This window comes from Hemiscyllium ocellatum, chromosome 11 (assembly GCF_020745735.1).
Source record: "Hemiscyllium ocellatum isolate sHemOce1 chromosome 11, sHemOce1.pat.X.cur, whole genome shotgun sequence".
Lineage (NCBI taxonomy): Eukaryota > Metazoa > Chordata > Chondrichthyes > Orectolobiformes > Hemiscylliidae > Hemiscyllium > Hemiscyllium ocellatum.
Window position 1 is genome coordinate 14,442,550 of NC_083411.1, and position 24,931 is coordinate 14,467,480.

The 24,931-nt window shown below is 43.8% G+C and overlaps 1 protein-coding gene across 4 annotated transcripts in view; it reads left to right on the forward strand.

The window, feature by feature from the left end:
- Nucleotides 1-24,931, forward strand: part of LOC132820361 (E3 ubiquitin-protein ligase RNF128) — a 171,327-nt gene that overhangs the window by 104,885 nt on the left and 41,511 nt on the right. For all 4 annotated transcript variants that reach the window (XM_060832410.1, XM_060832409.1, XM_060832411.1 and 1 more), the window contains one exon: nucleotides 13,782-14,029. In XM_060832410.1, coding sequence (XP_060688393.1) covers nucleotides 13,782-14,029 — 248 coding nt within the window. The remainder of the gene's footprint in view (nucleotides 1-13,781; nucleotides 14,030-24,931) is intronic.

Sequence of the window (24,931 nt, forward strand, 5' to 3'; positions counted from 1 at the left end):
CAATACAACTGTTTATCAGTATCACTTATACATAACTGGGATAATGTTTTTTCCAGTGACTGAGATATAATTTTAATTACTCCCTTTTATAGATTCACAGCACATTCTGAAGAACTTCAAATGACCTTGAAACCAAATGAGTCCCCTGGGTGTGGTTCCACATACACTGTTCTTTTCTGCTATCTTTCCTGAGATCCTGATACTAAAGAAAGAACTTGCATGTCAGGATATCTTGAAGCTGTACACAGCCAACTTGTAGTCCCTGCAGCAACTTGAGGGAATCTGTAGATCACAATTCTTTCCTAAAACTCTGATTTGGACACAAATACTCCAGAGTTTAAATTAGTGGTGCTGGAAAAGCACAGCAGTTCAGGCAGCATCCGGGGAGCAGCAAAATCGACGTTTCGGGCAAAAGTACTTCTTCAGGACTTCAGGCAGAGCGCCTGAAGGGTGGAAGGATAAATGAGAGGAGGGTGGGGGTGGGGAGAAAGTAGCATAGATTTCAATGGGTGAGTGTGGATGAAGGTGACAGGTCAGTGAGGAGGGTGGAGTGGATAGGTGGAAAGGAAGATAGGCAGGTAAGACAAGTCATGGGGACAGTGCTGAGCTGGAAGTTTGGAGCTGGGGTGAGGTAGGGGAAGGGGAAATGAGGAAACTGTTGAAGTCCACATTGATGCCCTGGGGTTGAAGTGTTCTGAGGCGGAAGATGAGGCGTTCTTCCTCCAGGTGGTCGGGTGGTGAGGGAGCAGCGGTGAAGGAGGCCCAGGACCTCCATGTCCTCGGCAGAGTGGGAGGGGGAGTTGAAATGTTGGGCCACAGGGCGGTGTGGTTGGTGCGGGTGTCCCAGAGATATTCCCTAAAGCGCTCTGCTAGGAGGCGCCCAGTCTCCCCCATGTAGAGGAGACTGCATCGGGAGCAACGGATACAATAAATGATATTAGTCGATGTGCAGGTAAAACTTTGGATGTGGAAGGTTCCTTTAGAGCCTTGGATGGAGGTGAGGGAGGAGGTGTGGGCGCAGGTTTTGCAATTCCTGTGGTGGCACGGGAAGGTGCCAAGATGGGAGGGTGGGTTGTAGGGGAGTGTGGACCTGGTCAGGTAGTCACGGAGGGAATGGTCTTTGCGGAAGGCAGAAAGGGGTGGGGAGGGAAATAAATCCCTGTTGGTGGGTTCTATTTTGGAGGTGGCAGAAATGTCAGCGGATGAGTTAGTTATGCGAAGGTTGTTAGGGTGGAAGGTGAGCACCAGCGGCGTTTTGTCCTTGTTACGGTTGGAGAGGTGGGGTCTGAGGGCTGAGGTGCGGAATGTGGACGAGATACGTTGGAGGGCATCTTTAACCATGTGGGACGGGAAATTGTGGTCTCTAAAGAAGGAAGCCATCTGGTGTGTTCTGTGGTGGAATTGGTCCTCCTGGGAGCAGATACGGTGGAGGAATTGGGAATAGGGGATGGCATTTTTGCAGGAGGTAGGGTGGGAAGAGGTTAATCCAGGTAGCTGTGGGAGTTGGTGGGTTTGTTTAAAAAAAAATGTCGGTGTCAAGTCGGTCGTCATTAAAGTGAAGCCGGTCTGGGCATTGGACATTTTTGAAAAAAAAATTGGTGTGAAGATTTAACACAGGGTGAAGGTGAATTCTTCTGGGGATGAGGTAGTTCCGTTCTGGGGGCAGAATTGAGAAGCTAGGGTTGCTCTTCCAAATGAGAAGATTGACAGAATGTTTGATCAAGGTGTTCAACACAGTGTAAGGTCAGTACACTACTGAAGAGAAATTCTGTTCCCATTGGCAGGTGGATCAATACGCAGGGGCCAGTGATTTAATGTATTTGGCAGAGGAAATGATGACAGCATTTAAAAAAAAACCCTCTTTATGCCACAAGTGGTTAGAATCTGGAATGCTTTGACTCAACTCCACTGTATTCTCAGGCAATGTTTGTTTCAGCTTTACTCTGTAGTTGAATAATCTGAATATTTTCAGTTGAGCAGTTTGGGTGTGACAAGCAGACAAATGGAGTTAATGCCGTCATCAAATTAGCTATGACCTTATTGAATACCAGAGCAGGCCTGGAGGGCTGAATGGCCCAGCTCCCTTCCTATCCTCTGATTATGTAATGGAAACAGGAAATGGGAATCTGTCCACCATTTTGAAGCCACAAGGTAGGAGTGGGCCAGAATAAATGCAGCTCTGACAGCAGTCCACCTCGGTGACCTGAAGTCCATGTTCCTCCTCATTTTCCCTGTTGCTGTGTGAACCTCCAAGGTTGTGACTTCCAGAATGGGAAGTCGGTTTCTACCCTCAGTGTGATACTAAGGTCTAACCCTAATCCTCATGCAGCTTTGAAGGAATATTGCATCCAGGATAAAGCAGCCCACGTGATTGGTATTCCAGCTGCCAACTTTGAAATTTACTCCGCCTACTGGTAGCAGTGTGTCCCGTCAACAAGATGCACTGCAGTAACTCATCAAGGCTACTCTCTCCAGTTTATTCCACAGCCTAGATCACTGTCCCCAAGAAGGACATGGGCAACAGATGCACAGGAACTACACCAAACTGCAAGTTCCCCTCCAAGCCACACACCATCCTGACCTGGAAATATATTGCTGGTCATTTATTGTCACTCAGTCAAAATCCCAAAACTTCCTCCTTAACAGCAGACCCCACATACTCCGGGGCAATTAGGGATACCTGATAAATGATGGCACAGCCATTTCCCATGAGAGAATATAAACCGTCTAAAGAAAGCATTTGCAAGGCAATGGGAAAGGGTGAGGGAATGGGACTAGCTTGAATCTGTCTGATATGAATGTGGCCAGCCAAATGGAATTATTCTTCTTTGTGCTGTAGCCATTGTTTGATTCTAGAATTCAGCAGATATTTGACACATGAAAATCCACAGCCAGCGATGTGTTAATGCTGAGTTAATTTGGTTTTAATTAGCCCCTGAAGGATGGCGTATTAGTTTGGGACAACGGGAGAGCTCCAGTTATCTTCGAAATAGTTGAGGAATCTTTTCTGTCCACTTGAGAGGTTTAACGTTTTCACCAAAAGGTAGCACTTCTGTGTACACTTTCTCAATGAATGGCGATGAATTTCTGAAAGAGTCTTGAATCTGTGATTCTCCAGTGCAGAGTTGGTTACAATCCACTAGACTATTGTTAAAACAATGTGGCGGACAGCAAATGTCAGGTGTTCCTTTGCTTTGAACACCTTCATTGTGGATTTTTTTTTTCCCTATTCACATGTGGGACATGTGTGTAGCTGGGCCAGTATTCATTGCCTGTCCTTATTTGCCCTTAAGAAGGTGGTGGTGAACTGCTGTCTTGAACTTGCTGTAAGTTGACCCACAATGCTCTTGGGCAGGGAATTCCAGGATTTGATCCAGCGAAACTGAAGGAACAACATTATATTCCCAAGTCAGGATGGTGAGTGGCTTGAAGAGGACCTTGCAGATGGTGGTATTCCCATGTATCTGCTGTCCTTGTCCTTCTAGATGGAAGTGGTTTGGAAATGCTGTCTAAGGAGCCTTGGTGAATTTCTACAGTGCATCTTGTAGGTAGTATTCAGAATTATGCCAATGAACGTCAGTGGTAGATTGACTGGCACCACATCTACAAATAGTCAAGTAGGCTGCTTCGTCCTGGATGGTGTCAGACTTCTTGAGTGGTGTTCAAGCTGTACCCATCCAGGCAAGTAGAAAGTAGTCCATCATATCCTGACTCATTTCTTGTACATGGTGAGCAGGCTTTGGGGAATCAGGAGGTTCAGTATAATGAGTAGACTTGAATGGGTAGTGACCAGAATATGATAGAATTCACCCTGCAGTTTAACAGGGAGAAACTGCAATCAGATGTGATGGTATTACAGTTGAGTAAAGGTAACTACAAAAAGATGAGGGAGGATCTGGCCAGAGTCTATTAGAAGGTGAGCCAAGCAGCACAGGTAGGAATTTCAGGAGGCACGGCAGAAATTCATCCCAAGCAAGAAAAAAAATCGATTTGAGGGGAAGATGAGGTAACCATGCCTACCAAATGAGGTCAGGGACAGCATAAAAGTGAAGGAAAAGGTGTAGAATGTAGTGAACATTAGGAAGCCCAAGGACTGGGAAGCCTTTAAAAAGGATAGCCATAAAAAGCAATGGAGGGCAAAGCTGAAACATGAGGGTAACCTTTGCCCATAATATGAAAGAAAATTGCAAGAGTTTAGTTTTATAAAAGGTAATGGAAAGGCAAGAGAGGACAGTGGACTGCTGGGAAATGAGTCTGCAGAAGTAGTAATGGGGCAAAAGAAATGCTGGAGGAACTGAGCGGGTACTTTGCATCGGTCTTCACAAGTGGAAAACATTAGTAGCAAACCAGAATTTCATAAGACTCGGGAGGCCACGATGAATGTAGTGGCCATTCACGAAGGAGATGGTGCTGGGAAAGCTGAAAGGTCTGAAGTTGAAGAGATCATCTGGACTGGATGCACTACACCCAGAGTTCTGAAGGAAATTGCTGAGGAGAGTGCAGAGACATTGGTGATTATTTTTCAGGAATTACTAGAGTCAGGGAGGGTCCTGGAGGACTGGAAAATAGCTGTTTCAGAAGGGAAGGAGGTAGAAAATGGGAAATTATTTGCCAGGTAGCCTAACCTTGGTCGTTGGTAAGGTTTTAGAGTCCATTATTAAGAATGAGATTGCAGAGTACTTGGAAATGCATTTTAAAGTATGACTGCACGAGCACAACTTTGTCAAGAGTAGGTCATGTGTGAAAAATCTGTAAGAATGTTTTTGAGGAGGTAATGAAGAAGTTAGGAAAAGGAGATCTAGTGGGTGTGATTTATCTGTGTATGTCCAGGAAGCCTTTGACAAGGTGTTGCATAGGAGGCTGCTAAATAAGAAAAGAGTCCATGGCAAGGTACTAACATGGATACACGTTTAGCTATGGTTGCAGATGATACAAAGCTAGGTGGTGTTGTCAATGCAGGGAGGTTGCACTAGGACTTGGCTATGCTGGAGAATGGGCAAAGATGTAATGCAATGTGGGAATGTGAGTTTATACACTTTGGTCAAATAATTAGGAGGAACAGATTAAAGGTTATGGGGAGAAGGCAGGAGAATGAGGCGGGGAAAAATAGCAGCCATGATCACCTAGTGGAGCAGATTTGATGGGCTGAATGGCCTAATTCAGCTCCTATATGTTATGGTGGACTATTTTCTAAATGGGGAAAAGCTTTGAAAATCTAAAGCAGAAGGGAACTAAGGGCTCTTAGCTCAAGATCCTCTTAAGGCTCACGTAGAGGTTCAGCCGGCAATTAGGAAGGCAAATGCAATGTTAACATTCATTTCAAGAGTGCTATAATAAAAAGAGCAGAAATGTACTGCAGAGGCTATATAAAGGTATGATTAGACTACATTTGGAAAATTTTGGCAAGTTCTGGGCCCCCTCTCTAAGGAAAAATGTGTTGGCAATGGAGGGAGTCCAGAGGATGTTTAGAAAATTTATCCTGGGGTGGGTGAAGGGCTAGTCATGTGAGGAGCAGTTTGAGGACTCTGGGTCTGTACGTGATGGAGTTTAGAAGGATGAGTGGGCATCTCATTGAAACTTTCAACACTGAAAGGCCTGGTTAGTGTGGATGTGGCGGAGAGGCTAGGAGCCGAGGGCATAACCTCAATGTGAAGGGATGATGCTTTAGAAACTGAGATAAAGAAGAATTTCTTCAGCAAGAAGGTGGTGAATCTTTGGAACTCTTTGCCCCAAAGGCCAAGTCATTGAGCTTCTTTAAGACAGAGATAGATAGGTTCTTGATTAGTACGAGGATCAAGGGTTACAGGGAGAAGGAAGGAGAATGGGGTTGAGAAGCATATCAGCCATGGTGTGTATGCCCTGACATTCCAATGTGCCAGCTGACCTAATTCTATACATGCGTCTTTGATTAGGTTTCACTACAGTATTCCCAGCCTCCAATTCCATATTCCTGTTCCAAACCTGGAAAGTGGACTATCACCCATGGTCAGAGCTCAGTGAGTTGTTTACTTAGATGGTTCAAAACCCAGAACTTGCATCCAAACAGCACTCTATGGGATTTATCTATGCCGCTTGGATTTAGGAAAAGAAGACCTATCAGTACCTTCTCGAGGGCAAGTGGGGATGGGTAATAAATGGTAGCCTGCAGGACTTTCTCGCATCCATTTTACCTCCTGTGCATGCCTGTGTTGACCCCACTTGCTGCTGTCCTCAGTGGGAGATCTCTGTCACTTTTCACCTCTGAACAAGTGGCCACAATCATGACATTCTTGTTTCTGACTGGCACTTTGAGTTCATCTCGTTCTCTCAATTTCAATTTCCTCTTTATGGTGTCTTCTGCTCTAATTATGCTTGAGAATTCGTAGCATCCATACTTTAAAGGCCTCTATTTTCTCCTACAGATTTTCACTTCTTATTCAGATTTCTGTGGTGTGCAAGTAAGTGGATAGATATTACAATCTTGAGGGATTTTTTTCCATCTTTTAAGCTTGAGTTGTTTTTTTTTATTGTTAATGTTCACAAAGTTGCCTCTGGCTACCTTTTCTTTGGTCCTCGTTCTAACTTTTGCGTCACACCTTCCATCTTCCATTTGTCATTTGTCCTCAAGAGACAGATTTCTACTTCTAGCGAGACACCTTCCACTTCAAACTTAATTTCTTCTTATGGATTCCTTCTGACTATCATTGTTCATTTGATAAGTGATCTATCTACTTATGTGTGCAATCCAGGCCGATTCCATTGCAGCAATGCAGAATTGAAAGGTTTCACATAACATTAAACCATAGGCCCCACGTTATGAAGGTGCAGGTGTGTACTGTACCTTTTTAAGAGAGAGGAAACTAGCATGGAGTGACTGAAAGCACAGGGTGTCCTCAATAAGTTAAAAATGTAAGACTTGGTTAAAACAAATAACTGGTGTTGAGTTGCCATGGAATAAAAACAAATTCAAGTTCAGCCAATAAGTTTGAATTATGCCCCAGCTACCAAAATCCAATTGAATTTGAATTTAGATTAGATTCCCTACAGTGTGGAAACAGGCCCTTTGGCCCAACAAGTCCATACCAACCCTCCGAAGAGCAACCCATCCAGACCCATTCCCAACGTTTACCTCTGCCTGTAGTGTTAGGTGCATTAGTCAACTTCCCATGGCCAATTCACCTAATCTGCACACCTTTTTAGATGTGGGAGGAAACCAGAGCACCCAGAGGAAACCCACGCAGACACTGGGAGAATGTGCTAACTCCACACAGACTGTTGCCCGAGACGGGAATTGAACCCGGATCCCTAGTGCTGTTAGGCAGCAGTGCTCACCACTGAGCCATTGTGCCATTGTGATGACATTGAATCAATGGGAGAACTGCCAAGAAAACCAAGTGTAGACTGCTAGCCAAATAGTTCTCTGAAAGGTACCTGTTCATATGAAAGACCTGGGGAGTAGAATACTGAAGAAAAGACAACACAGGAAAATCCACAGAGGGAGATGCAAAGAGAAGATTCGACAGCTGGCTGGTTTTGAACTTTTGAATTTTGTTTGAAGTCTTAACTAAAATCTTCCAGATCTGAGAATAAAAGCTGAAAATACAGCAAACGCCAAGTGTGACTGGCTGCATCTGTGGACAGGGGAAATTAGGGTTAATGTTTTGGGTTACTGACCTTTCAGACATTAAACGTTAGCAGTTATTGGTGTGAGTAATGCCATAATGTGGCCTGTTGCTAAGAGCCATTGTGTCGACAACCTGTTACCATTTTCGCAAGTTGGTAATCAGCTCATCAACATAAACTGCTGCTGATTATTGCTACGGCAACTAATGTTACATAATCACATGCAAGTAATATGTTTACACTGGCAGCTGAATTTGAGAAATAGGTTTGCTGAATGCTAATTGTAGACATTTATCAGTGTTTGCAGGTGTTTAAATAGCTAGATGCCAGAACGCTGGGACAAACTCAAACTCTGTTGTATGAAAATTGTTTTCTGTAAAAGCATATTAGCGTGGTCTTGAGGTCCCAGCCTAACATCTGGTTACATTTATTCATGGGATCTGGGACACCGCCGCAAGGTTATTGTCTCTAGTAGTTCAGGAGCTACTTTCCTGAACTACTGCACTTGTGGCAGGATACCGTCAAAGTGGGCAGTTTTATTTTAGATTACTTAGTGTGGAAGCAGGCCTTCGGCCCAACAAGTCCACACCGACCCACCAAAGCGCAACTCACACCAGACCCATTCCCCTACATTCACCCCTGCCCCTAACACTACGGGCAATTTAGCAAGGTCAATTCACCTGACCTGCACATTTTTGGACTGCCGGAAGAAACCAGAGCACCTGGAGGAAACCCACACAGGCACGGGGAGAATGTGCAAACTCCACACAGTCAGTCGTTTGAGGCGGGAATTGAACCCGGGTCTCTGGCGCTATGAGGCAGCAGTGCTAACCACTGTGCCGTTCAATTCCAGGAATTGAATCTAGCGCTGATGAGGGAATGGTTATACCGTTCCTAGTTCGGGCACTAGGTAGAGACTTGGAGCTCCTGTCCTTGTTTGTTGTGAATTGCTGTCTGTGGAGCCTTGTGGAGTTACTGTCGCACGTCTTGTGATGAAGTGTCGTCTTCTTGGGCAGTCCCTCAGTGTCAAGGGTGACTTACTTCCACTCCAGGGCAGAATGGGCTCAACGGGAGCCGAATAATATAATCTTTTAGCTGCACACTATCTACCATGGCAGGTGGTCAAGTGGGTGGATGGGTAGCATAATCCGCATTATGTTCACTCTTTCCATAGTTTATGATTGGCACCTTCAGGGACACGTCTTCTCTAGTTTGTGTTATTCTCGAGCAGGCATGTGTCAGTGGGGATGTTGCTGTTGTTTAGGAAAGCTTTGAGGGTGTCCTGTGTCATGTATCCTCTGCCCTCCTAGTGATCGCTTAATCATTGTGGAACTGAAAGAGAGAACACTTGTTCAGGGAGTTGTGCCGGGAATGCATACCAATGTGGCACATGTCTCATAGCTGGTTGTGTGTGGCCAGTAGATTTACAGGATTTTACAAAAGCAATGATGCTCATAACTCTCCAGTGATCTGCTGTATACGGTCCACGTATCTGAAGCATAGAGGAGGGTGGGGACCAAGAACCCTCGAAAAACCATTGGCACTTGTGAATTTATTCAGTGCATTTGCAGATAGTCTTCAGAGCTAAGTCCACATCAATGGGAGGCTCTTTTTGGCTCTTGGCTCCTTTTGTCACAGTCATAAGAGATGTACAGCATAGAAACAGACTCTTCAGTCTAACTCATCCATGCTGGCCAGATATCCTAAATTAATGTAGTCCCATTTACCATCACTTGGCTCATATCCCTCCAAACCCTTCCTATTCATATACCCATCCAGATGGCTTATAAATGTTGTAATTGTACTAGCCTCTACCACCACCTCTGGCAGCCCATTCTGTGATGGCGGCACGGTTGCTCAGTGGTTAGTACTGCTGCATCACAGCGCCGGGAATCTGGGTTTGATTCCAGCCTCTGGTGACTTTGTTTGTTTGGAGTTTGCACATTCTCTGTGGGTTTCCTCTAGGTGCTCCGGTTTCCTCTAGCTGCTCCGGTTTCCTCCCACAATCCAAAGATGTGCAGGTTACGTGCATTGGCTATGTTCAATTGCCCATAGTGTTCAGGAATGTGTAGATTAGGTGCTTTAGTCAGAGGTAAATGTGGAGTAAAGGGTAAAGGAATGGGGTTGGATGGGATCTTTCCAGAGGGTCGGTGTGGACTTATTGGGCTGAAGAGCCTGTTCCACACTGTAGGGATTGCATGAAAAAGTTGTCCCTCTTGAACCTTTTTTTAAAATCTTTCCCCTCTCACTCTAAACCTTAGGTCTCTAGTTCTGGACTCCCTCACTTGGACAGAAAAGATGTTGTCCATTTCAGTTTTAATGTGTAAAGTATTGGGATTCCAGTAATCTCTATCCTTGGGTCTGAAATTCCTGGAGTATGTTTGCCGTATTTATTCACATGATGGGTTTGAATATCACATCACTGGTTAGGCCAGCTTTTATTGCTCTCCCTCATCAATCACCTTGTGTGGGCCTGGAGTCAAATATAGCCCAGGGAAGTTGATTTTCCCTAAAAGACATCAGTAAACCAGCTGGGTTTTTTACCCTGCGCTCAGCAACAGTTTTCTCATTAGACTTTTGTCTCATCATCATTAGACTCCAAATTCCAAATTTTATTCTTTAATCTGACATCTAATGTCTCCAAAACATTACCTGGGTCTCTGGATTAATAGTCCATCATCTCTGACATATGGCTAATGTACTTGTAGGGCCATGACCATGTCACCCAGATAAAAATACTGAGTTTACACATCTAAATTCCAGAAACTTTAGGGGTGTAGGTCACCAGAATAAAATCTGGATAAAGGCCCATATAGGGCCTACTAATTCTACTGTGAATGTATGGGCTGCCAACCCAACATAAAATTTCTCAGCATAGCATGAGGCCATTCTGCCCTCTGTGGAACTGTCTCAAAGGGCTGAATGACCTATTATTTCTTATTCCTGCCTGAACACAAAAAAGGGATGAGGAAGAGAGAGAGCCAGGTACAGGGGAGATTGTAAAGGGAGGCTGTAGTGATTGGAATGAGACATGGGCTCTGAGCTGGCTGGTCAGAGCCCATGTATCATGCACATGTGAATAAAGGTGACTTGGTATGGAATACCTGCCTTTGTGCAGTTATTTCAGATCTCATTCAAGACATTTGCTTCCCTCTACACTTGTAGTACGTGATGACAGATTGATTTTGTTGTCAGTTTTTAACTGAGACACATTGTTTCAATTCTGTTATAACCCTTGGAAGTCATATCACTGGTGAGCAAGGCTCATCAAATAGTCTTTTTGAACTTTCAGTGCTTTGTGTTATACCACTTCCAGTAAGTACCATTGATTCTTGTTTGTACCTTTTTTAAGTACAAATAGCTTGACCTTTTTTTTTAAAAAAAAGTTTGTCTTTTTCATTCTGTGAGCTACCATCATCACTCTTACTGGCTCTGACCTTGCCTGCTCTGAAAGACTCTACCTGAAAACTGAGTTAGGTTTACTGTTGTAAATTTAACTAGATAAAAACAATGACTGCAGATGCTGGAAACCAGATGCTGGATCAGTGGTGCTAGAAGAGCACAGCAGTTCAGGCAGCATCCGAGGAGCAGTAAAATCGAAGTTTCGGGCAAATGCCCTTCATCAGGAATACAGGCAGAGAGCCTGAAGGGTGGAGAGATAAGCTAGAGGAGGGTGGGGGTGGGGAGAAAGTAGCATAGAGAACAATAGGTGAGTGGGGGAGGGGATGAAGGTGATAGGGCAGGGAGAGGGTGGAGTAGATAGATGGAAAAGAAGATAGGGGACAGTGCTGAGCTGGAAGTTTGGAACTGGGGTGAGGTGGGGGAAGTGGAAATGAGGAAACTGTTGAAGTCCACATTGATGCCCTGGGGTTGAAGTGTTCTGAGGCGGAAGATGAGGTGTTCTTCCTCCAGGCGTCTGGTGGTGAGGGAGCAGTGGTGAAGGAGACCCAGGACCACCATGTCCTCGGCAGAGTGGGAGGGAGAGTTGAAATGCTGGGCCACAGCTCGGTGTGGTTGATTGGTGCGGGTGTCCCGGGGATGTTCCCTAAAGCACTCTGCTAGGAGGCATCCAGTCTCCCCAATCTAGAGGAGACCACATTGGGAGCAACGGATACAATAAGTGATATTGGTGGATGTGCAGGTAAAACTTAGGATGTGGCAGACTCCTTTAGGGCTTTGGATGGAGGTGAGGGAGGAGGTGTGGGCGCAGGTTTTGCAATTCCTGCGGTGGCAGGGGAAGGTGCCAGGATGGGAGGGTGGGTTGTAAGGGGGCGTGGATCTGACCAGGTAGTCAAGGAAGGTGGAAAGGGGTGGGGAGGGAAATATATCCCTGGTGGTGGGGTCTGTTTGGAGGTGGCAGGAATGTCAGCGGATGATTTGGTTTATGCAAAGGTTGGTAGGGTAGAAGGTGAGCACCAGGGGCGTTCTGTCCTTGTTACGGTTGGAGGGGTGGGGTCTGAGGGCAGAGGTGCGGGATGTGTATAGGATGCGTTGGAGAGTGTGGCCACGTGGGAAGGGAAATTGCGATCTCTAAAGAAGGAGGCCATCTGGTGTGTTCTGTGGTGGAACTGGTCCTCCTGGGAGCAGATACGGCGGAGGAGTTGGGAATACGGGATGGCATTTTTGCAGGAGGTGGGGTGGGAAGAGCTGTAATCCAAGTAGCTGTGGGAGTCGGTGGGTTTGTAAACAAAAAAACAAGTCGGTATCAAGTCGGTCATCGTTAATGGAGATGGAGAGGTCCAGGAAGGGGAGGGAGGTGTCAGAGATGGTCCAGGTAAATGTAAGATCAGGGTGGAATGCGTTGGTGAAGTTGATGAATTGCTCAAACCTCCTCGCGAGAGCACGCTGAGATTGCCACCCACCCATAGCTTCCAACCTCATAGTCCTCAATCTCGCTCTCTCTCTCTCGCTCGCTCGCTTTCTCGCTCTCTCTCTCTACACTGAATTCCCAAGGATCAGAATTGTCAGTGAAATTCCTCCTTATCTTACCACAACCTCTTACTGGTGGGTGAAGCAGCATTTCACATCTATCCTGCCAAGACCTGTACAAATTCTATGCAGTTTGATGAGATTCCCTTTTCTCCTGAACTCCAGTATTCTATTCAATCTCTCCTGTTAGGACTGTCCTATCTTTTCCCAGGAATCAGTTCAATAATCTTCGTTGTATCCAACTAATTATACTCTTCTTCCCATAAGGGAATAAAATGGTGCACAGTACAACCAACGCATTTTCACCAAAGCTCTTTTATAATTGCAAGAAAACTTTCTTTCTCCAACTCCCTCAGAGTAGCAGCTGGAGTACCACTTGCCTTTCTTGCATGTGCATATTAACCTTGGCTCATGTACAACCATTTTGTACCATATTTGGCTTTTGCTGAGATGAGGAATTTCTCTCGTGCAGAGAGTGAAGGTGTTGGAAGATATAGTTTTACTTGAGTTTAACTTGAGTTCCTGTTTGAGAAATACTGAACACAATCCATTTGCTTAAATCAGATCCTTGTGTAAATCTTCTGACTTGAGCTTGTTTCAGAAACTTCAAATTATTTTCTTTCAAGCTGTCTGTTTCTGATATTTCTGAAATTGAGACTGTGATTTGATACTTGAACAATTTTACTGCAGTTTTGTAAAGTTGACCCTACATTGTTTATCCAAGAAACTGTTGATTGAAGTCTCCTCAATAATAACAGTCATTGTGTTCTTATTTAAGTTTAACTGGCTGTTTGCTATGGTTTTGACTTGCTCTTCTACAGCATGATTTTCCACCAAATTATTTGTTTCCAGATCTGATTTGAAGGGATTCGCCATCAGAGTGACCTATTTTGTAGTAAATTTAATTTAGGACTTGACTTCAACTTGAGTGAATCCCTGCTACTGTTGGATCATCCATACTTCTCGCTGCTTAACCTCCCTCCTCTGTATTATGTTAAACTTGTTGGGTAATAATGCTGCAGCCTTAACGTCAGGTAAACCTCCAATCCCATTTGAAAGCCTCCACTAATTCTGCCTCAGCCACACTCGTGGGATGCAAACCAATCCAGTGCAGAACACCCTCCGATGTCTCCCTGTAGACTCCCAATGTTGCTCGTACCTTGTACAAGAATATGTCCCTGTTGTGTTTGTTAATGCAAAATATTCAATATAGAAACTTGCAAAATGCTTACTGCCCTTTTGTTTCACAGGGACGGGCAACATGGTTGCAGTGATGATTGGCAACATCAAAGGCAGTGAGATTTTGGCGCTGGTGAGGGAAGGGATCGCCGTTTCCATGGTGATTGAAGTTGGGAAGCAGCATGGACCATGGATGAGCCAATACTCCATCTTCTTTGTCTCGGTTTCCTTTTTCGTCGTCACCGCTGCCACGGTGGGATATTTCATCTTCTACTCTGCAAGAAGACTGCGGCTTGCAAGGGCTCAGTCTCGGAAGCAGGTACGTTTATTCGGTTCTGGAGCAACGCAACGCGATGCTGGGCAAGCTTGACTCTTTCTTGCTCCAGCTATGGAGACATTTTTTAAAACAAAAATTCTGTAAGTTACCTTATTGATCTCCTGACTGTTTAATAAGCTTGCGTCAACTTTGTTTCTGCAACATTTTAACCCCAAGCTTTTATTTCAAATTAATTCATGCCTCTGTTTAAATAAGTAAAGGTAAGGCCATGACCTTACCAGAGGACCACAGGAGGGGTCACTCATTAGAGGGAGACAGCTGCTGGTGGTTTAACCTGAAGGTTACCCCAAGCAAAGGGGCACGATTGAAAAGCAGGGACCTTCGTGGTAATCTCGGCCGGTGCAGGAATTGAACCTGCACTGTTGGTGTCTCTCAAACCAGCAGTCCAGCCATTTCTATCCAAATAAACATCCAATACCAAAACTGAACCTGCTTCTACCACATTTCCAGAAGACAGCACACAATCAAGATCTACATGTACAGGAACGGAAACTCAAAATGTTGTGTAGCTCACACATTGGTCAGGAACTTTTCTTGTTTGCATTGTTGAATGTATGATTTTCTCAAGGTGATTTTTGCAGCTTCTATTCTAAGACAGCATTGCTTTCATGCCAGCATTGAGGTTTGCATTGTAAATCAAGTGCATGTTTTGGCCACAACACTCTATTTTAAGAGCAGAAAGTATGGTTTCTTTATTTTAAGACAACTTGTGAAGACTTCAGTTATCATCAAAAACATATAGCAATCACGAAATATTCACATTTATGTAAAACTGTTGAAAATTGGCTATTTTAAAAGCTAAAAAAATTATGAAAAAAATAATATTTTTCACTTTGTGGCATATTGGCGATTTTTCTTTTTCCTTCCAAACCAGGCTGTGCCAAGATCCTGGGGCATGTACTGGAGCCTGTGGTGTGGATGATTTAGGTTAAATACTTTCGAAGGGCTGATTGACTTACTCCAGTTCTGAAGTGAGCAACCCTATTGCTTGAAAATACTTATTTTAGTGTTTGTTGAAGAGAGAAGTGATAGGTTCTTTTAAACCTGAATAAAACTGATTTTGGAGTCTAATGCTTTCTGGTTCGAATTCCAAACAACAAGATTTAAGTTGACTTATGCAGTGGAAGCAAATGTAGTAATTTAGTACATAGTAATTATGGTTGCTGGTTGTCTGGTTATGTTGAGTATTTTGTTTCCCCTGTTGAAGAAGAGCTTGCTGGAAGCTTAGTTCTGAAATCAAATGCTTTACTTCGTGAATTATTTTGATTTTGATGTTTAAGTGAAGAAACGTTTGGATTTAAGCTTGACATCTATGTTGCCTTTTCTCCTGTCTGTTTCATCATCAACACCACCAGAGATTTCATTGCTTGGAAGGTCACATTTTCTTCTCCAGTTTCCTCATTTCCCACCCCCCCCCCCTCCTTGTCTCAGTCCCAACCCTCGAACTCAGCACCACCTTCCTAACTTGCAATCTTCTTCCTGACCTCTCAGCCCCCACCCCCACCCCCACACCGGCCTATCACCCTCACCTTAACCTCCTTTCACCTATCGCATTTCCAATGCCCCTCCCCCAAATCCCTCCTCCCTACCTTTTATCTTAGCCTGCTTGGCATACTTTCCTCATTCCTGAAGAAGGGTTCATGCCCGAAACATTGATCTTCCTGGTCCTTGGATGCTGCTTGACCTGCTGCGCTTTTCCAGCAACACATTTTCATGTTACATTTTCTGTCAAACGGCACAGATTTGTTTTTTTCCTGATTTGGTGTTGAGACCATCCCTTCCCAGGAGGAGCCAGCTCTGCTGAGCAACAAAAACCACCACTCTGGGATAGCCGCACGGCTCTCGCTGTTGGGCCAAGAGCCAGTTATCAGAAGGGTGTTCAGTAAGTGCTCCTCACCAATATCACTGCATAGAGAAATTCCCCACTCAGCCCCAGGAGCGAAGGCCTCACTGCATCTCAAGTTTGGAAAACTAATAGGAATCGTGCTTGGCATGACGTGCTTCCAAACTGGAGCATTCCTGAATGTTCCACAGGAAACCTTGGCAGGAGCTATGAGACTGCTCAAACTGTGGTTTTTGTTTCTCTTTTGAGTCTTTTTCTCATCGGTGGCACAGTTTTCCAGGAAGCTGTGAGTTGTTGTATCATTCGGAACTTGTGAGGTCACTCATGTTGTGGATACCCCATCTCCACCCATTATGGGTTCATCCTCTCCTTGGGAATGTTATTCTCCACTGATTCGTAGCCATGTCTATTGTTACATCCTGGATAGTGGTCATTTTGGAACTATTTCTGCCAGCCTCTCATTTCTTAAGCTACTCAGGAAACCATTAGCATCTCTTTTTTTTATTATTCATCCAACAAAGGACCTGGTTTTACTGACTCAATTCCCTTGTGTAAAAATCAAGTTTCTAAGACCTAAATTTTCAGTCAAAAAGCAAGTGATCAACTTCTTTGTGTGTAATAGTCTGGAAGAGTTGAAATCTACTTTGTTCCTATCCCAGCGCTGACAGCTCAGAGACTGTTCCTGCCAACCCTGTCCACCAAAGTAGTGCAAAAAAAGTGGATGTGTTTTTATGATCGTTACTTGTAGATTAAAATGTATTTCTAAGAAATGGACTTAAATTTAGTTAATTTAGTGTTTAAAAAATTAGATTAGGTAAGGTTAGATTCCCTACAGTGTGGAATTGGGCCCTTCAGCCCAACAACTCCACACTGACCCTCCAAAGGTTAACCCAGCCAGACCCACTTCCCTCTGACTAATGCATCAAACAGTATGGGCAATGTAGTGTGGGCAATTCACCTGACTTGCACATCTTTGGACTTATCAAGCTCAAAAACAAAAATGTACAAATGTTTATAATGCCATTCAGTTTTTTTCACATACGTAAAATAATATGACATAGCAGATGATGCAGTGGCTGTGTAAGCTTATCATCAAGATCTATTGAGTGACAGTGTGAAATCCCAGTCTTCTGTTGCAGTACAAAATTGCATCTCTTCACTCCTCTTTCATAAACCTTTGAGCCAAAGTGCTGCAAAATGGGACTAGAGTGGATCAGTGCTTGATGACCAGCATACACACGACGGGCCAAGTGCCTCTTCCTGTGCTGTAAGACTGTACATCAGTCAGAGCTGCCTTCGTGATCTGCACCATGTTTTTTGCTGGTTTCAGGAAAAAACCTCAAAGAAAATGAGTTATTCTGACAATATTCATTGACACAGTTTTGAAATTTCATCTTTTGGTGGCAGCTATGTGCCAAGATTCCTTTTGGTTTGTGCGTAAAACTCCTTTTTATTTAAACTAGCTCCAAGCTCTAACATTCTTCTGTGATATTCTATAGCTGTTGCACAATTGTTTGTCTGCTGTGCAATCTGAACAACATTTGAGGTTTGAACTAGGCTGAATATCTGCTTCTCCCTCATTAATGGTTCGGTTACCATGTTAGGTGTTGGGATTGGCTGGTCACTGGAGCACTGCAGCACACAAAAGACTTGACCCGTGACTTTGTGGGTTGGTGTGTGCAGGCACAAAGGGCTGTGCAGCCGCGTCACAGTCTGCTGTTGTATAATTGGCAATTCTACAGGATCATTCAAACAATGTCAAACTAGCATCCATTTTATACTCAATTTTTCCCCCTCAGAATAAAAAAAATCATTTTTTTTATATAATGGTCACCAGTTTGATATCATGACAAATCAAAATTGTCTTCAAAACATTAAAGGGGGCTTTTAACAAATAAACTGTTAGCCAGGTCCACTGTAAACGGATGTAACCAGGCTTTGCCCTGTCCAATTATTAAAAAGAGGTTATTGACTGAGAAGTAACATAGTGATAAGGGATAAAGAAAATTATAACTGTATTATCTAAATAGTGAGAGGTTGCATAGCTCTGAATTGCAGAAAGATGTGGGGATCCTAACGCATGAATTGCTGAAAGTTGGATGCAGCACAGCAAGTAATCAGAAAAGCTGTGAGCATGTTACGGTTTATTATGAGGGGAATTGCATGCAAGAGTAGGGAGGCAACACTACAGCTCTACAGGACATTGGTAACACTGTATCTAGATGTTGTGTCAGATGGAATACAGGGAGAACTAGCCATTTGGATACAGAACTGGCTCAAAGGTAGAAGACAACAGAGGGTGGTGGTGCAGAGTTGTTTTTCAGACTGGAGGCTTGTGACCAGTGGAGTGCCACAAGGATCGGTGCTGGGCCCTCTACTTTTTGTCATTTACATAAATGATTTGGATGTGAGCATAAGAAGTACAGTTAGTAAGTTTGCAGATGACACCAAAATTGGAGGTGTAGTGGACAGCGGAGGGTTACCTCTGATTACAACAGGATCTGGACCAGATGGGCCAATGGGCTGAGAAGTGGCAGATAGAGTTTAATTCAGATAAATGCGAGGTGCTGCATTTTGGGAAAGCAAATCTTAGCAGGACTTATACACCTTAATGGTAAGGTCATAGGGAGTGTTGCTGAACAAAACGACCTTGGAGTGCAGGTTCATAGCTCCTTGAAAGTGGAGTTGCAGGTAGTTAGGATAGTGAAGAAGGCGTTTGGTATGCTTTCCTTTACTGGTCAGAGTATTGAGTACAGGAGTTGGGAGGTCATGTTACAGCTGTACAGGACATTGGTTAGGCCATTGTTGGAATATTGCATGCAATTCTGGTCTCCTTCCTCTCGGAAAGATGTTGTGATACTTGAAAGCGTTCAGAAAAGATTTACAAGGATATTGCCAGGGTTGGAGGATCTGATCTACAGGGAGAGGCTGAACAGGCTGGGCTGTTTTCCCTGGAGTGTTGGAGGCTGAGGGGTGACCTTATAGAGGTTTACAAAATCATGAGGGGCATGGATAGGATAAATAGACAGTTTTTTCCCGGGAAGTCCAGAACTAGAGGGCATAGGTTTAGGGTGAGAGGGGAAAGATATAAAAGAGACCTGAGGGGCAACTTTTTCACAGAGGGTGGTACGTGTATGGACTGAGCTGCCAGAGGATGTGGTGGAGGCTAGTACAATTACAACATTTAAGAGGCATTTGGATGAGTATATGAATAGGAGGGGTTTGGAGGGATATGGGCTGGGTGCTGGCAGGTGGGACTAGATTGGGTTGGGATATCTGGTTGGCATGGACGGGTTGGACCGAAGGATCTGTTTCCATGCTGTACATGTCTGACTCTAATTGTTATCAGAAAGGTTTTCACCACAATACATTTGACCTTGGCAATGGGTGGAGGACACCTGAAAAGTGTTTGTACTTTATTGGCCATAAATTGGTGATTAGCCTTTACTCAAGTCAATTGTGACTCAAAACTGAATGGATGCTCATAACGAACATTGTCTCAGAAAAGAAATGCTGGTAAAACAGCCCCATCTTAAAGTAAAAACAGAGAGATGAAAAAAGACAGACACCGCCTCGAGGAACGTGAAACAGGAAAGAATTTAAGCAAGCTGTTAGGAGGGCTAAAAGCAGCCAGAAATGACCTTGCCAATAGAATTAAGGAAAATCCTAAGGTGTCTCATGATTTATTTCGATGAGCTTTGTGTTAAAGATCAGAGAAGCAGCAGTTCAAGTGGGGAGTAGTCATATGAAGATCCATGAAGAACTGGAGGATTTGATAAATGTTTTTTTAAACTTGAATAAAGAGCAGAAAGATCACTCGAGAAACAGTCGGGCTACTCGACGACAAAGGAGGGAATTTGCGTGTGGAGCCAGATGAGGTGGGTGAGGTCCTTAACGAATACTTTGCACCAGTATTCACAAAGAGGAAAGACATGGTGCATGGTGATGCCTGGGAAGGGTATCTTGATATTGTGGAGTATGTTGTTATGATAAAGGAGGTGGTGTTGGGTCTTTTAAAAAGCATTAAGGTAAACACGTCACAAGGACCTGATGGGATGTATCCCAGAATGCTGAAGGAGGCAAGGGAGGAAATTGCTGCAGCCTTGTTTGAAATCCTTGTATCCTCTTTAGTCACAGGATAGGTCCCAGGGATCTGGAGAATAGCCAAAGTTGTTCCATTGTTTAAGGAGGCCAACAGGGATAATCTGGTGAATATTTTGTTAGTGGTAGCGAAATTATTGGCGACAATTCTTAGGAACATTCTTGGGATTTATTCACGTTTAGAAATAGGTGGACTAATTAGTGACAGGCAGCATGACTTTGTGCAAGGGAGGTTGTGCCTCACAAAATTGATAGCATTTTCTTTCAGGAAGTGACAAAGATGATTCAAGACAGGGTGGTAGATGTTGGCTGTGTGGACTTGAGCAAGGCCTTTGACAAGGTTCCTCATGACAGGCTGATACAGAAGGTGGCGTCACATGGGATCAGTGGTAAACTGGGAAGATGGATACAGAACTGGCTTGGTCATAGACAGAGTAGAGGTGGAAGGGTGTTTTTCAAACTGGGGATCTGTGATCACTGATGTTCCAGGAGTCCCAGCACTGATCGCTGCAGTTGTTTGTAATATATTTAAAAGATCTTGGAAGAGAACGTAGGTGGTCTGATTAGTAAGTTTGTGGATGATGTAAAATTAGGGGATTTGCCAGGGGATACAGCAGGATATAGACAGGCTGGAGACTTGGGTGGTGAAATGGCAGATGGAATTTAATCCACACTAATGTGAAATGATGCATTTTAGGAGGTCTAATGCAGGAGGGAAATATACAGTAAATGGCAAAATCCTTAGAAGCATTAATATACAGTCCACAGTTCCCTGGAAATGGCAATGCAAGTGGATAAAATGGTTAAGAAGCATATGGCATACTTGCCTTCATCAAAGGGTGGCATGGTACCTCAGTGGTTAGCACTGTTGCCTCACAGAGCCAGGGGCATGGGTTTGATTCCAGCCTCAGGCGATTGTCTGTGTGGAGTTTGCATGTTCTCCCTGGGTCTGCGTTGGTTTTCTCCGGGTGCTCCGGTTTCCTCCCACAGTCCAAAAATGTGCAGGTTAGGTGGATTAACCATGCTACATTGCCCTGTGGTATCCAGGGATGTGTGGCGAGGTGAATTTGCCATGGGAAATGCAGGGTTACAGGGATAGGGTCGGTGGGGTGGGACACTCTTCAGAGGGTCGGTATGGACTCTTTTGGCCGAATGGCCTGCTTACACACTCCAGGGGTTTTGTGATTCTATGGCCAGGACATAGGCTATAAAAGTTGGCAAGACATATAGAACTTTATTTAGGCCAAGTTTGGATATTATGCACAGTCCTGGTCACCACACTACCATAAGGGTGTGGAGGCTTTGGAGAGGGTATGGAAATGGTTTACCAGGATGTTGCCTGGTTTGGAAGCTTTTTGCTATGAGGAAAAATTGGAAAAATTTGTTTTCACTTGATCATTGGAGGCTGAGGGGTCACCTGATCGAGGTTAACATATCTATGAAAGGCATAGATAGATGATGGTCGGAATCTCTATTTTCTCAGGATAGAAATGTCATTTAAAAGGGGTCATAGGGTTAAGGTAAAACTGGAAAAGTTTAAAGAATGTGAGAAGCAAGTCTTCGCACAGAGGGTGGTAAATTCCTGAAATGCACTGTCAGAGGACGTGGTTACAACAGTAGTTTGACAGATATGATTAGGCAGGGAATAAAGGGATATGCTTTTAGTTTAGAAAGGCATCGTGTATCGGCGCGGTTTGATGGGCCGAAGGGCCTGTTCCTGTGCTGTACTGTTCTTCGAAAAGATTCAGCAGGTCAGGTAATGCCTGTGGAGATTGTTACCATTCCAGATCTCCCCTTGCTACCTGTTTGATCTTTATCCATTTCCTCTTTCTCCTTCTGTTTGCCCAGACTTCAGACCGAAAACATGAAGCGTGCAACGATGGCGCACCAACTGACTAATACAGTATTCCAAAAATTCCGGTGTGACCAATATTCCTGAATCAAAGCTTGCAATAACGTTCAAAAGTGGGTTATTTGACTGTCCCAGACCACTCCTCATTACAAACTGTTTTTTCGCTCCACAATTGCATTCAAAGGTAACTCAGTGAGTTAGATAATATTTAACTTATCGATTGTGTACAGATCAGTCCAGCTTGTTTTGCTGCGAAGTAATCTCTTCCATTGCACAAGTCTCTCCCAAGCACCTTAGTATGGGATGAGATGTATGAATTATGATCTCTGAATCTGAGGGAGGGTGTCACACAACCAGGTTACAAGAATCCCTGGCCTAGGATATCTAACAGTTGTGAATAATGGATGTGGGTAGGAAGTGTACACAAATGAATATGTTAAACGGCCACTGTCACAATGTGAGCAGCTTTGTACTAGAAAAGTTGTTCCACCAACACTAGTTTGACTAGTTCTGCTTTTAAAACCAGTCAGTTCTGCTATAAAACTGTAGTTCCAGTCTCATGCAATCCTGTGTTGTAAGAAAATCACATAATAGCAGCACCTTTTGAACCTATGGGGTGTGAATTGCATTATAACCAATACATGCTTTAAGACTTGGCGCTTTAGAAACAGTCTCCCCAATTTGTCAATTGTGTGATAGCGAATTTGTGAATTAATGAAACGCTATAGAAGAGTGACCTGTACTTGAGCGATCACTTATTGTTGATTCTACTTGGATTTACAATGGAAGAGAACATTCTACCTTGTGAACATGATAAGTATGTCTTCATGGCTATAAAATCTCATTTCTTTTGCCTGTCAATTGAGAAACTGCTGCCACGATGAGACTTGCTGAGTTTGTGGGAGATGTCCCGACTCGGATATTTTGAGCTCTTGGAGAATTTACTTATTTTTCATTTGAGGTGGCTGAAAAGAAAATGAAACGTTGTAAACAGGAACTACACATTATGTATGACATCATACTTTTAAGCGTTGGCTATTTAAATTAAAATGCAGTGGGTAGTCAAAGTCTAGGACTGAGACAATGTAATGGTAGTGTCGTTGGACTCGTAATCTGGAAGCCTGGTCAAAAACCCTGGGGACATGAGTTTGTACTCTGCTGGTGAAATTTGAGTTCCATTAATAAATCTGAAATGTAAAGCTAGTCTCTCTGACTGTGAGACTATTGTTGATTGTTGTAAAAACCCATCTGGTTCACTAATGTCTATTTTAGGGTAGGAAGTCTGCCATGCCTACGTGGTCTGGTCTGTCTGTGTCTCTTAACCCCTCCTCTGAAATGGCCCAGTAAGCCGCCCTGTTTGCAGGCAATCACATCACGTGGCAGAATAAAAAAGAAACAAAATAAAGACAAAGTACAGGAGAAACTGAGTAGGCTTAGCTGCGTCAATGGAAAGAAAAGCAGAGTTAATGTTTCAGTTCTGTGACCTTTGATTGACCTGAAACATCAACTCTGTTATCTCACCACAGATGCTGTCAGACCTGTCGAGTAATTCCAGTTATTTGGTTTGATTTTTGCTGACAAAACAACTGTAAGCACAGACTCAAAAGATTTTATGAGACATGTTCTAGATACGGCAAAATAACTAAAGGATAGGCCTGAAATCCAGTCGTGACCTCCTTACAGCCTTGGATTAATCATGGAATGAATGATCTGAAGTCAAAAGGTGAGGTGAGAGTGATTGGAATGTTGTCAGGACCTGCCATTTTTGCACTACCCAGTGGCTCCAACCATTTCTTGTCAATCAAATTGGGTGAAGCCTCCTGAGGAAGTAAAAGCATTATTGAGCTTTCTTGACTATAGCATTTTGACCTTGGGTGGACCAGGACAGATTGTTGGTGATCATCATTCCAAGGAACTTGACGTTCTCGACCGTCTGCACCTCGGCTCCATTGATGCAGAAGGGCGTGCCCTCCATCTTGCTTCCTTTAAATCAACGGTCAGCTGTTTCGTGGTGCTGAGGGAGAGATTGTTATCTTTACATGATGCCACCAAGCACTGTGTGTCTCTTTCCTGTATTTAGCTGTTCTGAGTGACTGAGGTGCAATGAAATTAAAAATATCTACAGTCGACAGAAAATCCTACAATCTGTCCTTTTTGCTTGACATTTTTAACCAACTGATTATTTTAAAGATTTGAACTCATAATGCTTGCATTTTGAACAATGTCGAAATACTTCTGTTCTGCTAATGGATTGCTGACTGTTCAAGCAATTAGATAAGCAAGTCCAGGTTTTTAAATAATTCATTATGATCATATAAGTTTATGGAGCCATAGAGATCGAGATAAGCTTGTACAAACTCTAATGTACCTGATGTAAATAGCTGTGCTACTTTCACGTGACTGATGTGTTATCTGGCCTAACTAGTCAAATGATGCCTTGGAAAGTTGAATGTGCCCATATTGTTTCGTGAGTCAAGGTTAAAGTGGTGCTGGAAAAGCGCAGCAGGTCAGGCAGCTTCTGAGGAGCAGGAAAATCGACATTTTGGGCAAAAGCCCTTCATCAGGAATGAGGCCTCTATTCCTGATGAAGTGCCTTTGCCCGAAACATTGATTTTCCTGCTTTTCGGATGCTGCCTGATCTGCTGTGCTTTTCCAACACCACTCTAATCTTGACTCTGCTCTCCAGCATCTGCAGTCCTCACTTTCGCCACAATGTTTCATACCTACCCTACCTCTCAGAGGCTCTAAAATTAATTAAACTAGCAGCCTGGTCTACTCCTCTGTCACTCACAAGACCAGCTCCTTCACGGTACATTCCCAGGCAGTTGCTGATGGTAACACATGTCTCTTTTGCCATGTCCTTTCTCACTGTTGCCTTCAATTCTCAGCATTGAGTACAGGAATTGAGACGTCATGTTTCAGCTGTACAGGACATTGCTGAGGCTACTTCTGAAGTACTGTGTACAATTCCGGTTGCCCTGCTAAGGGAAGGATATTACTAATTTGGAGAGGGTGCAGAAAAAATCTACAAGGATGTTACTGGGTCCGGAGGGAGTGAACCATCAGGAGAAGCTGGAAATTTGAATGT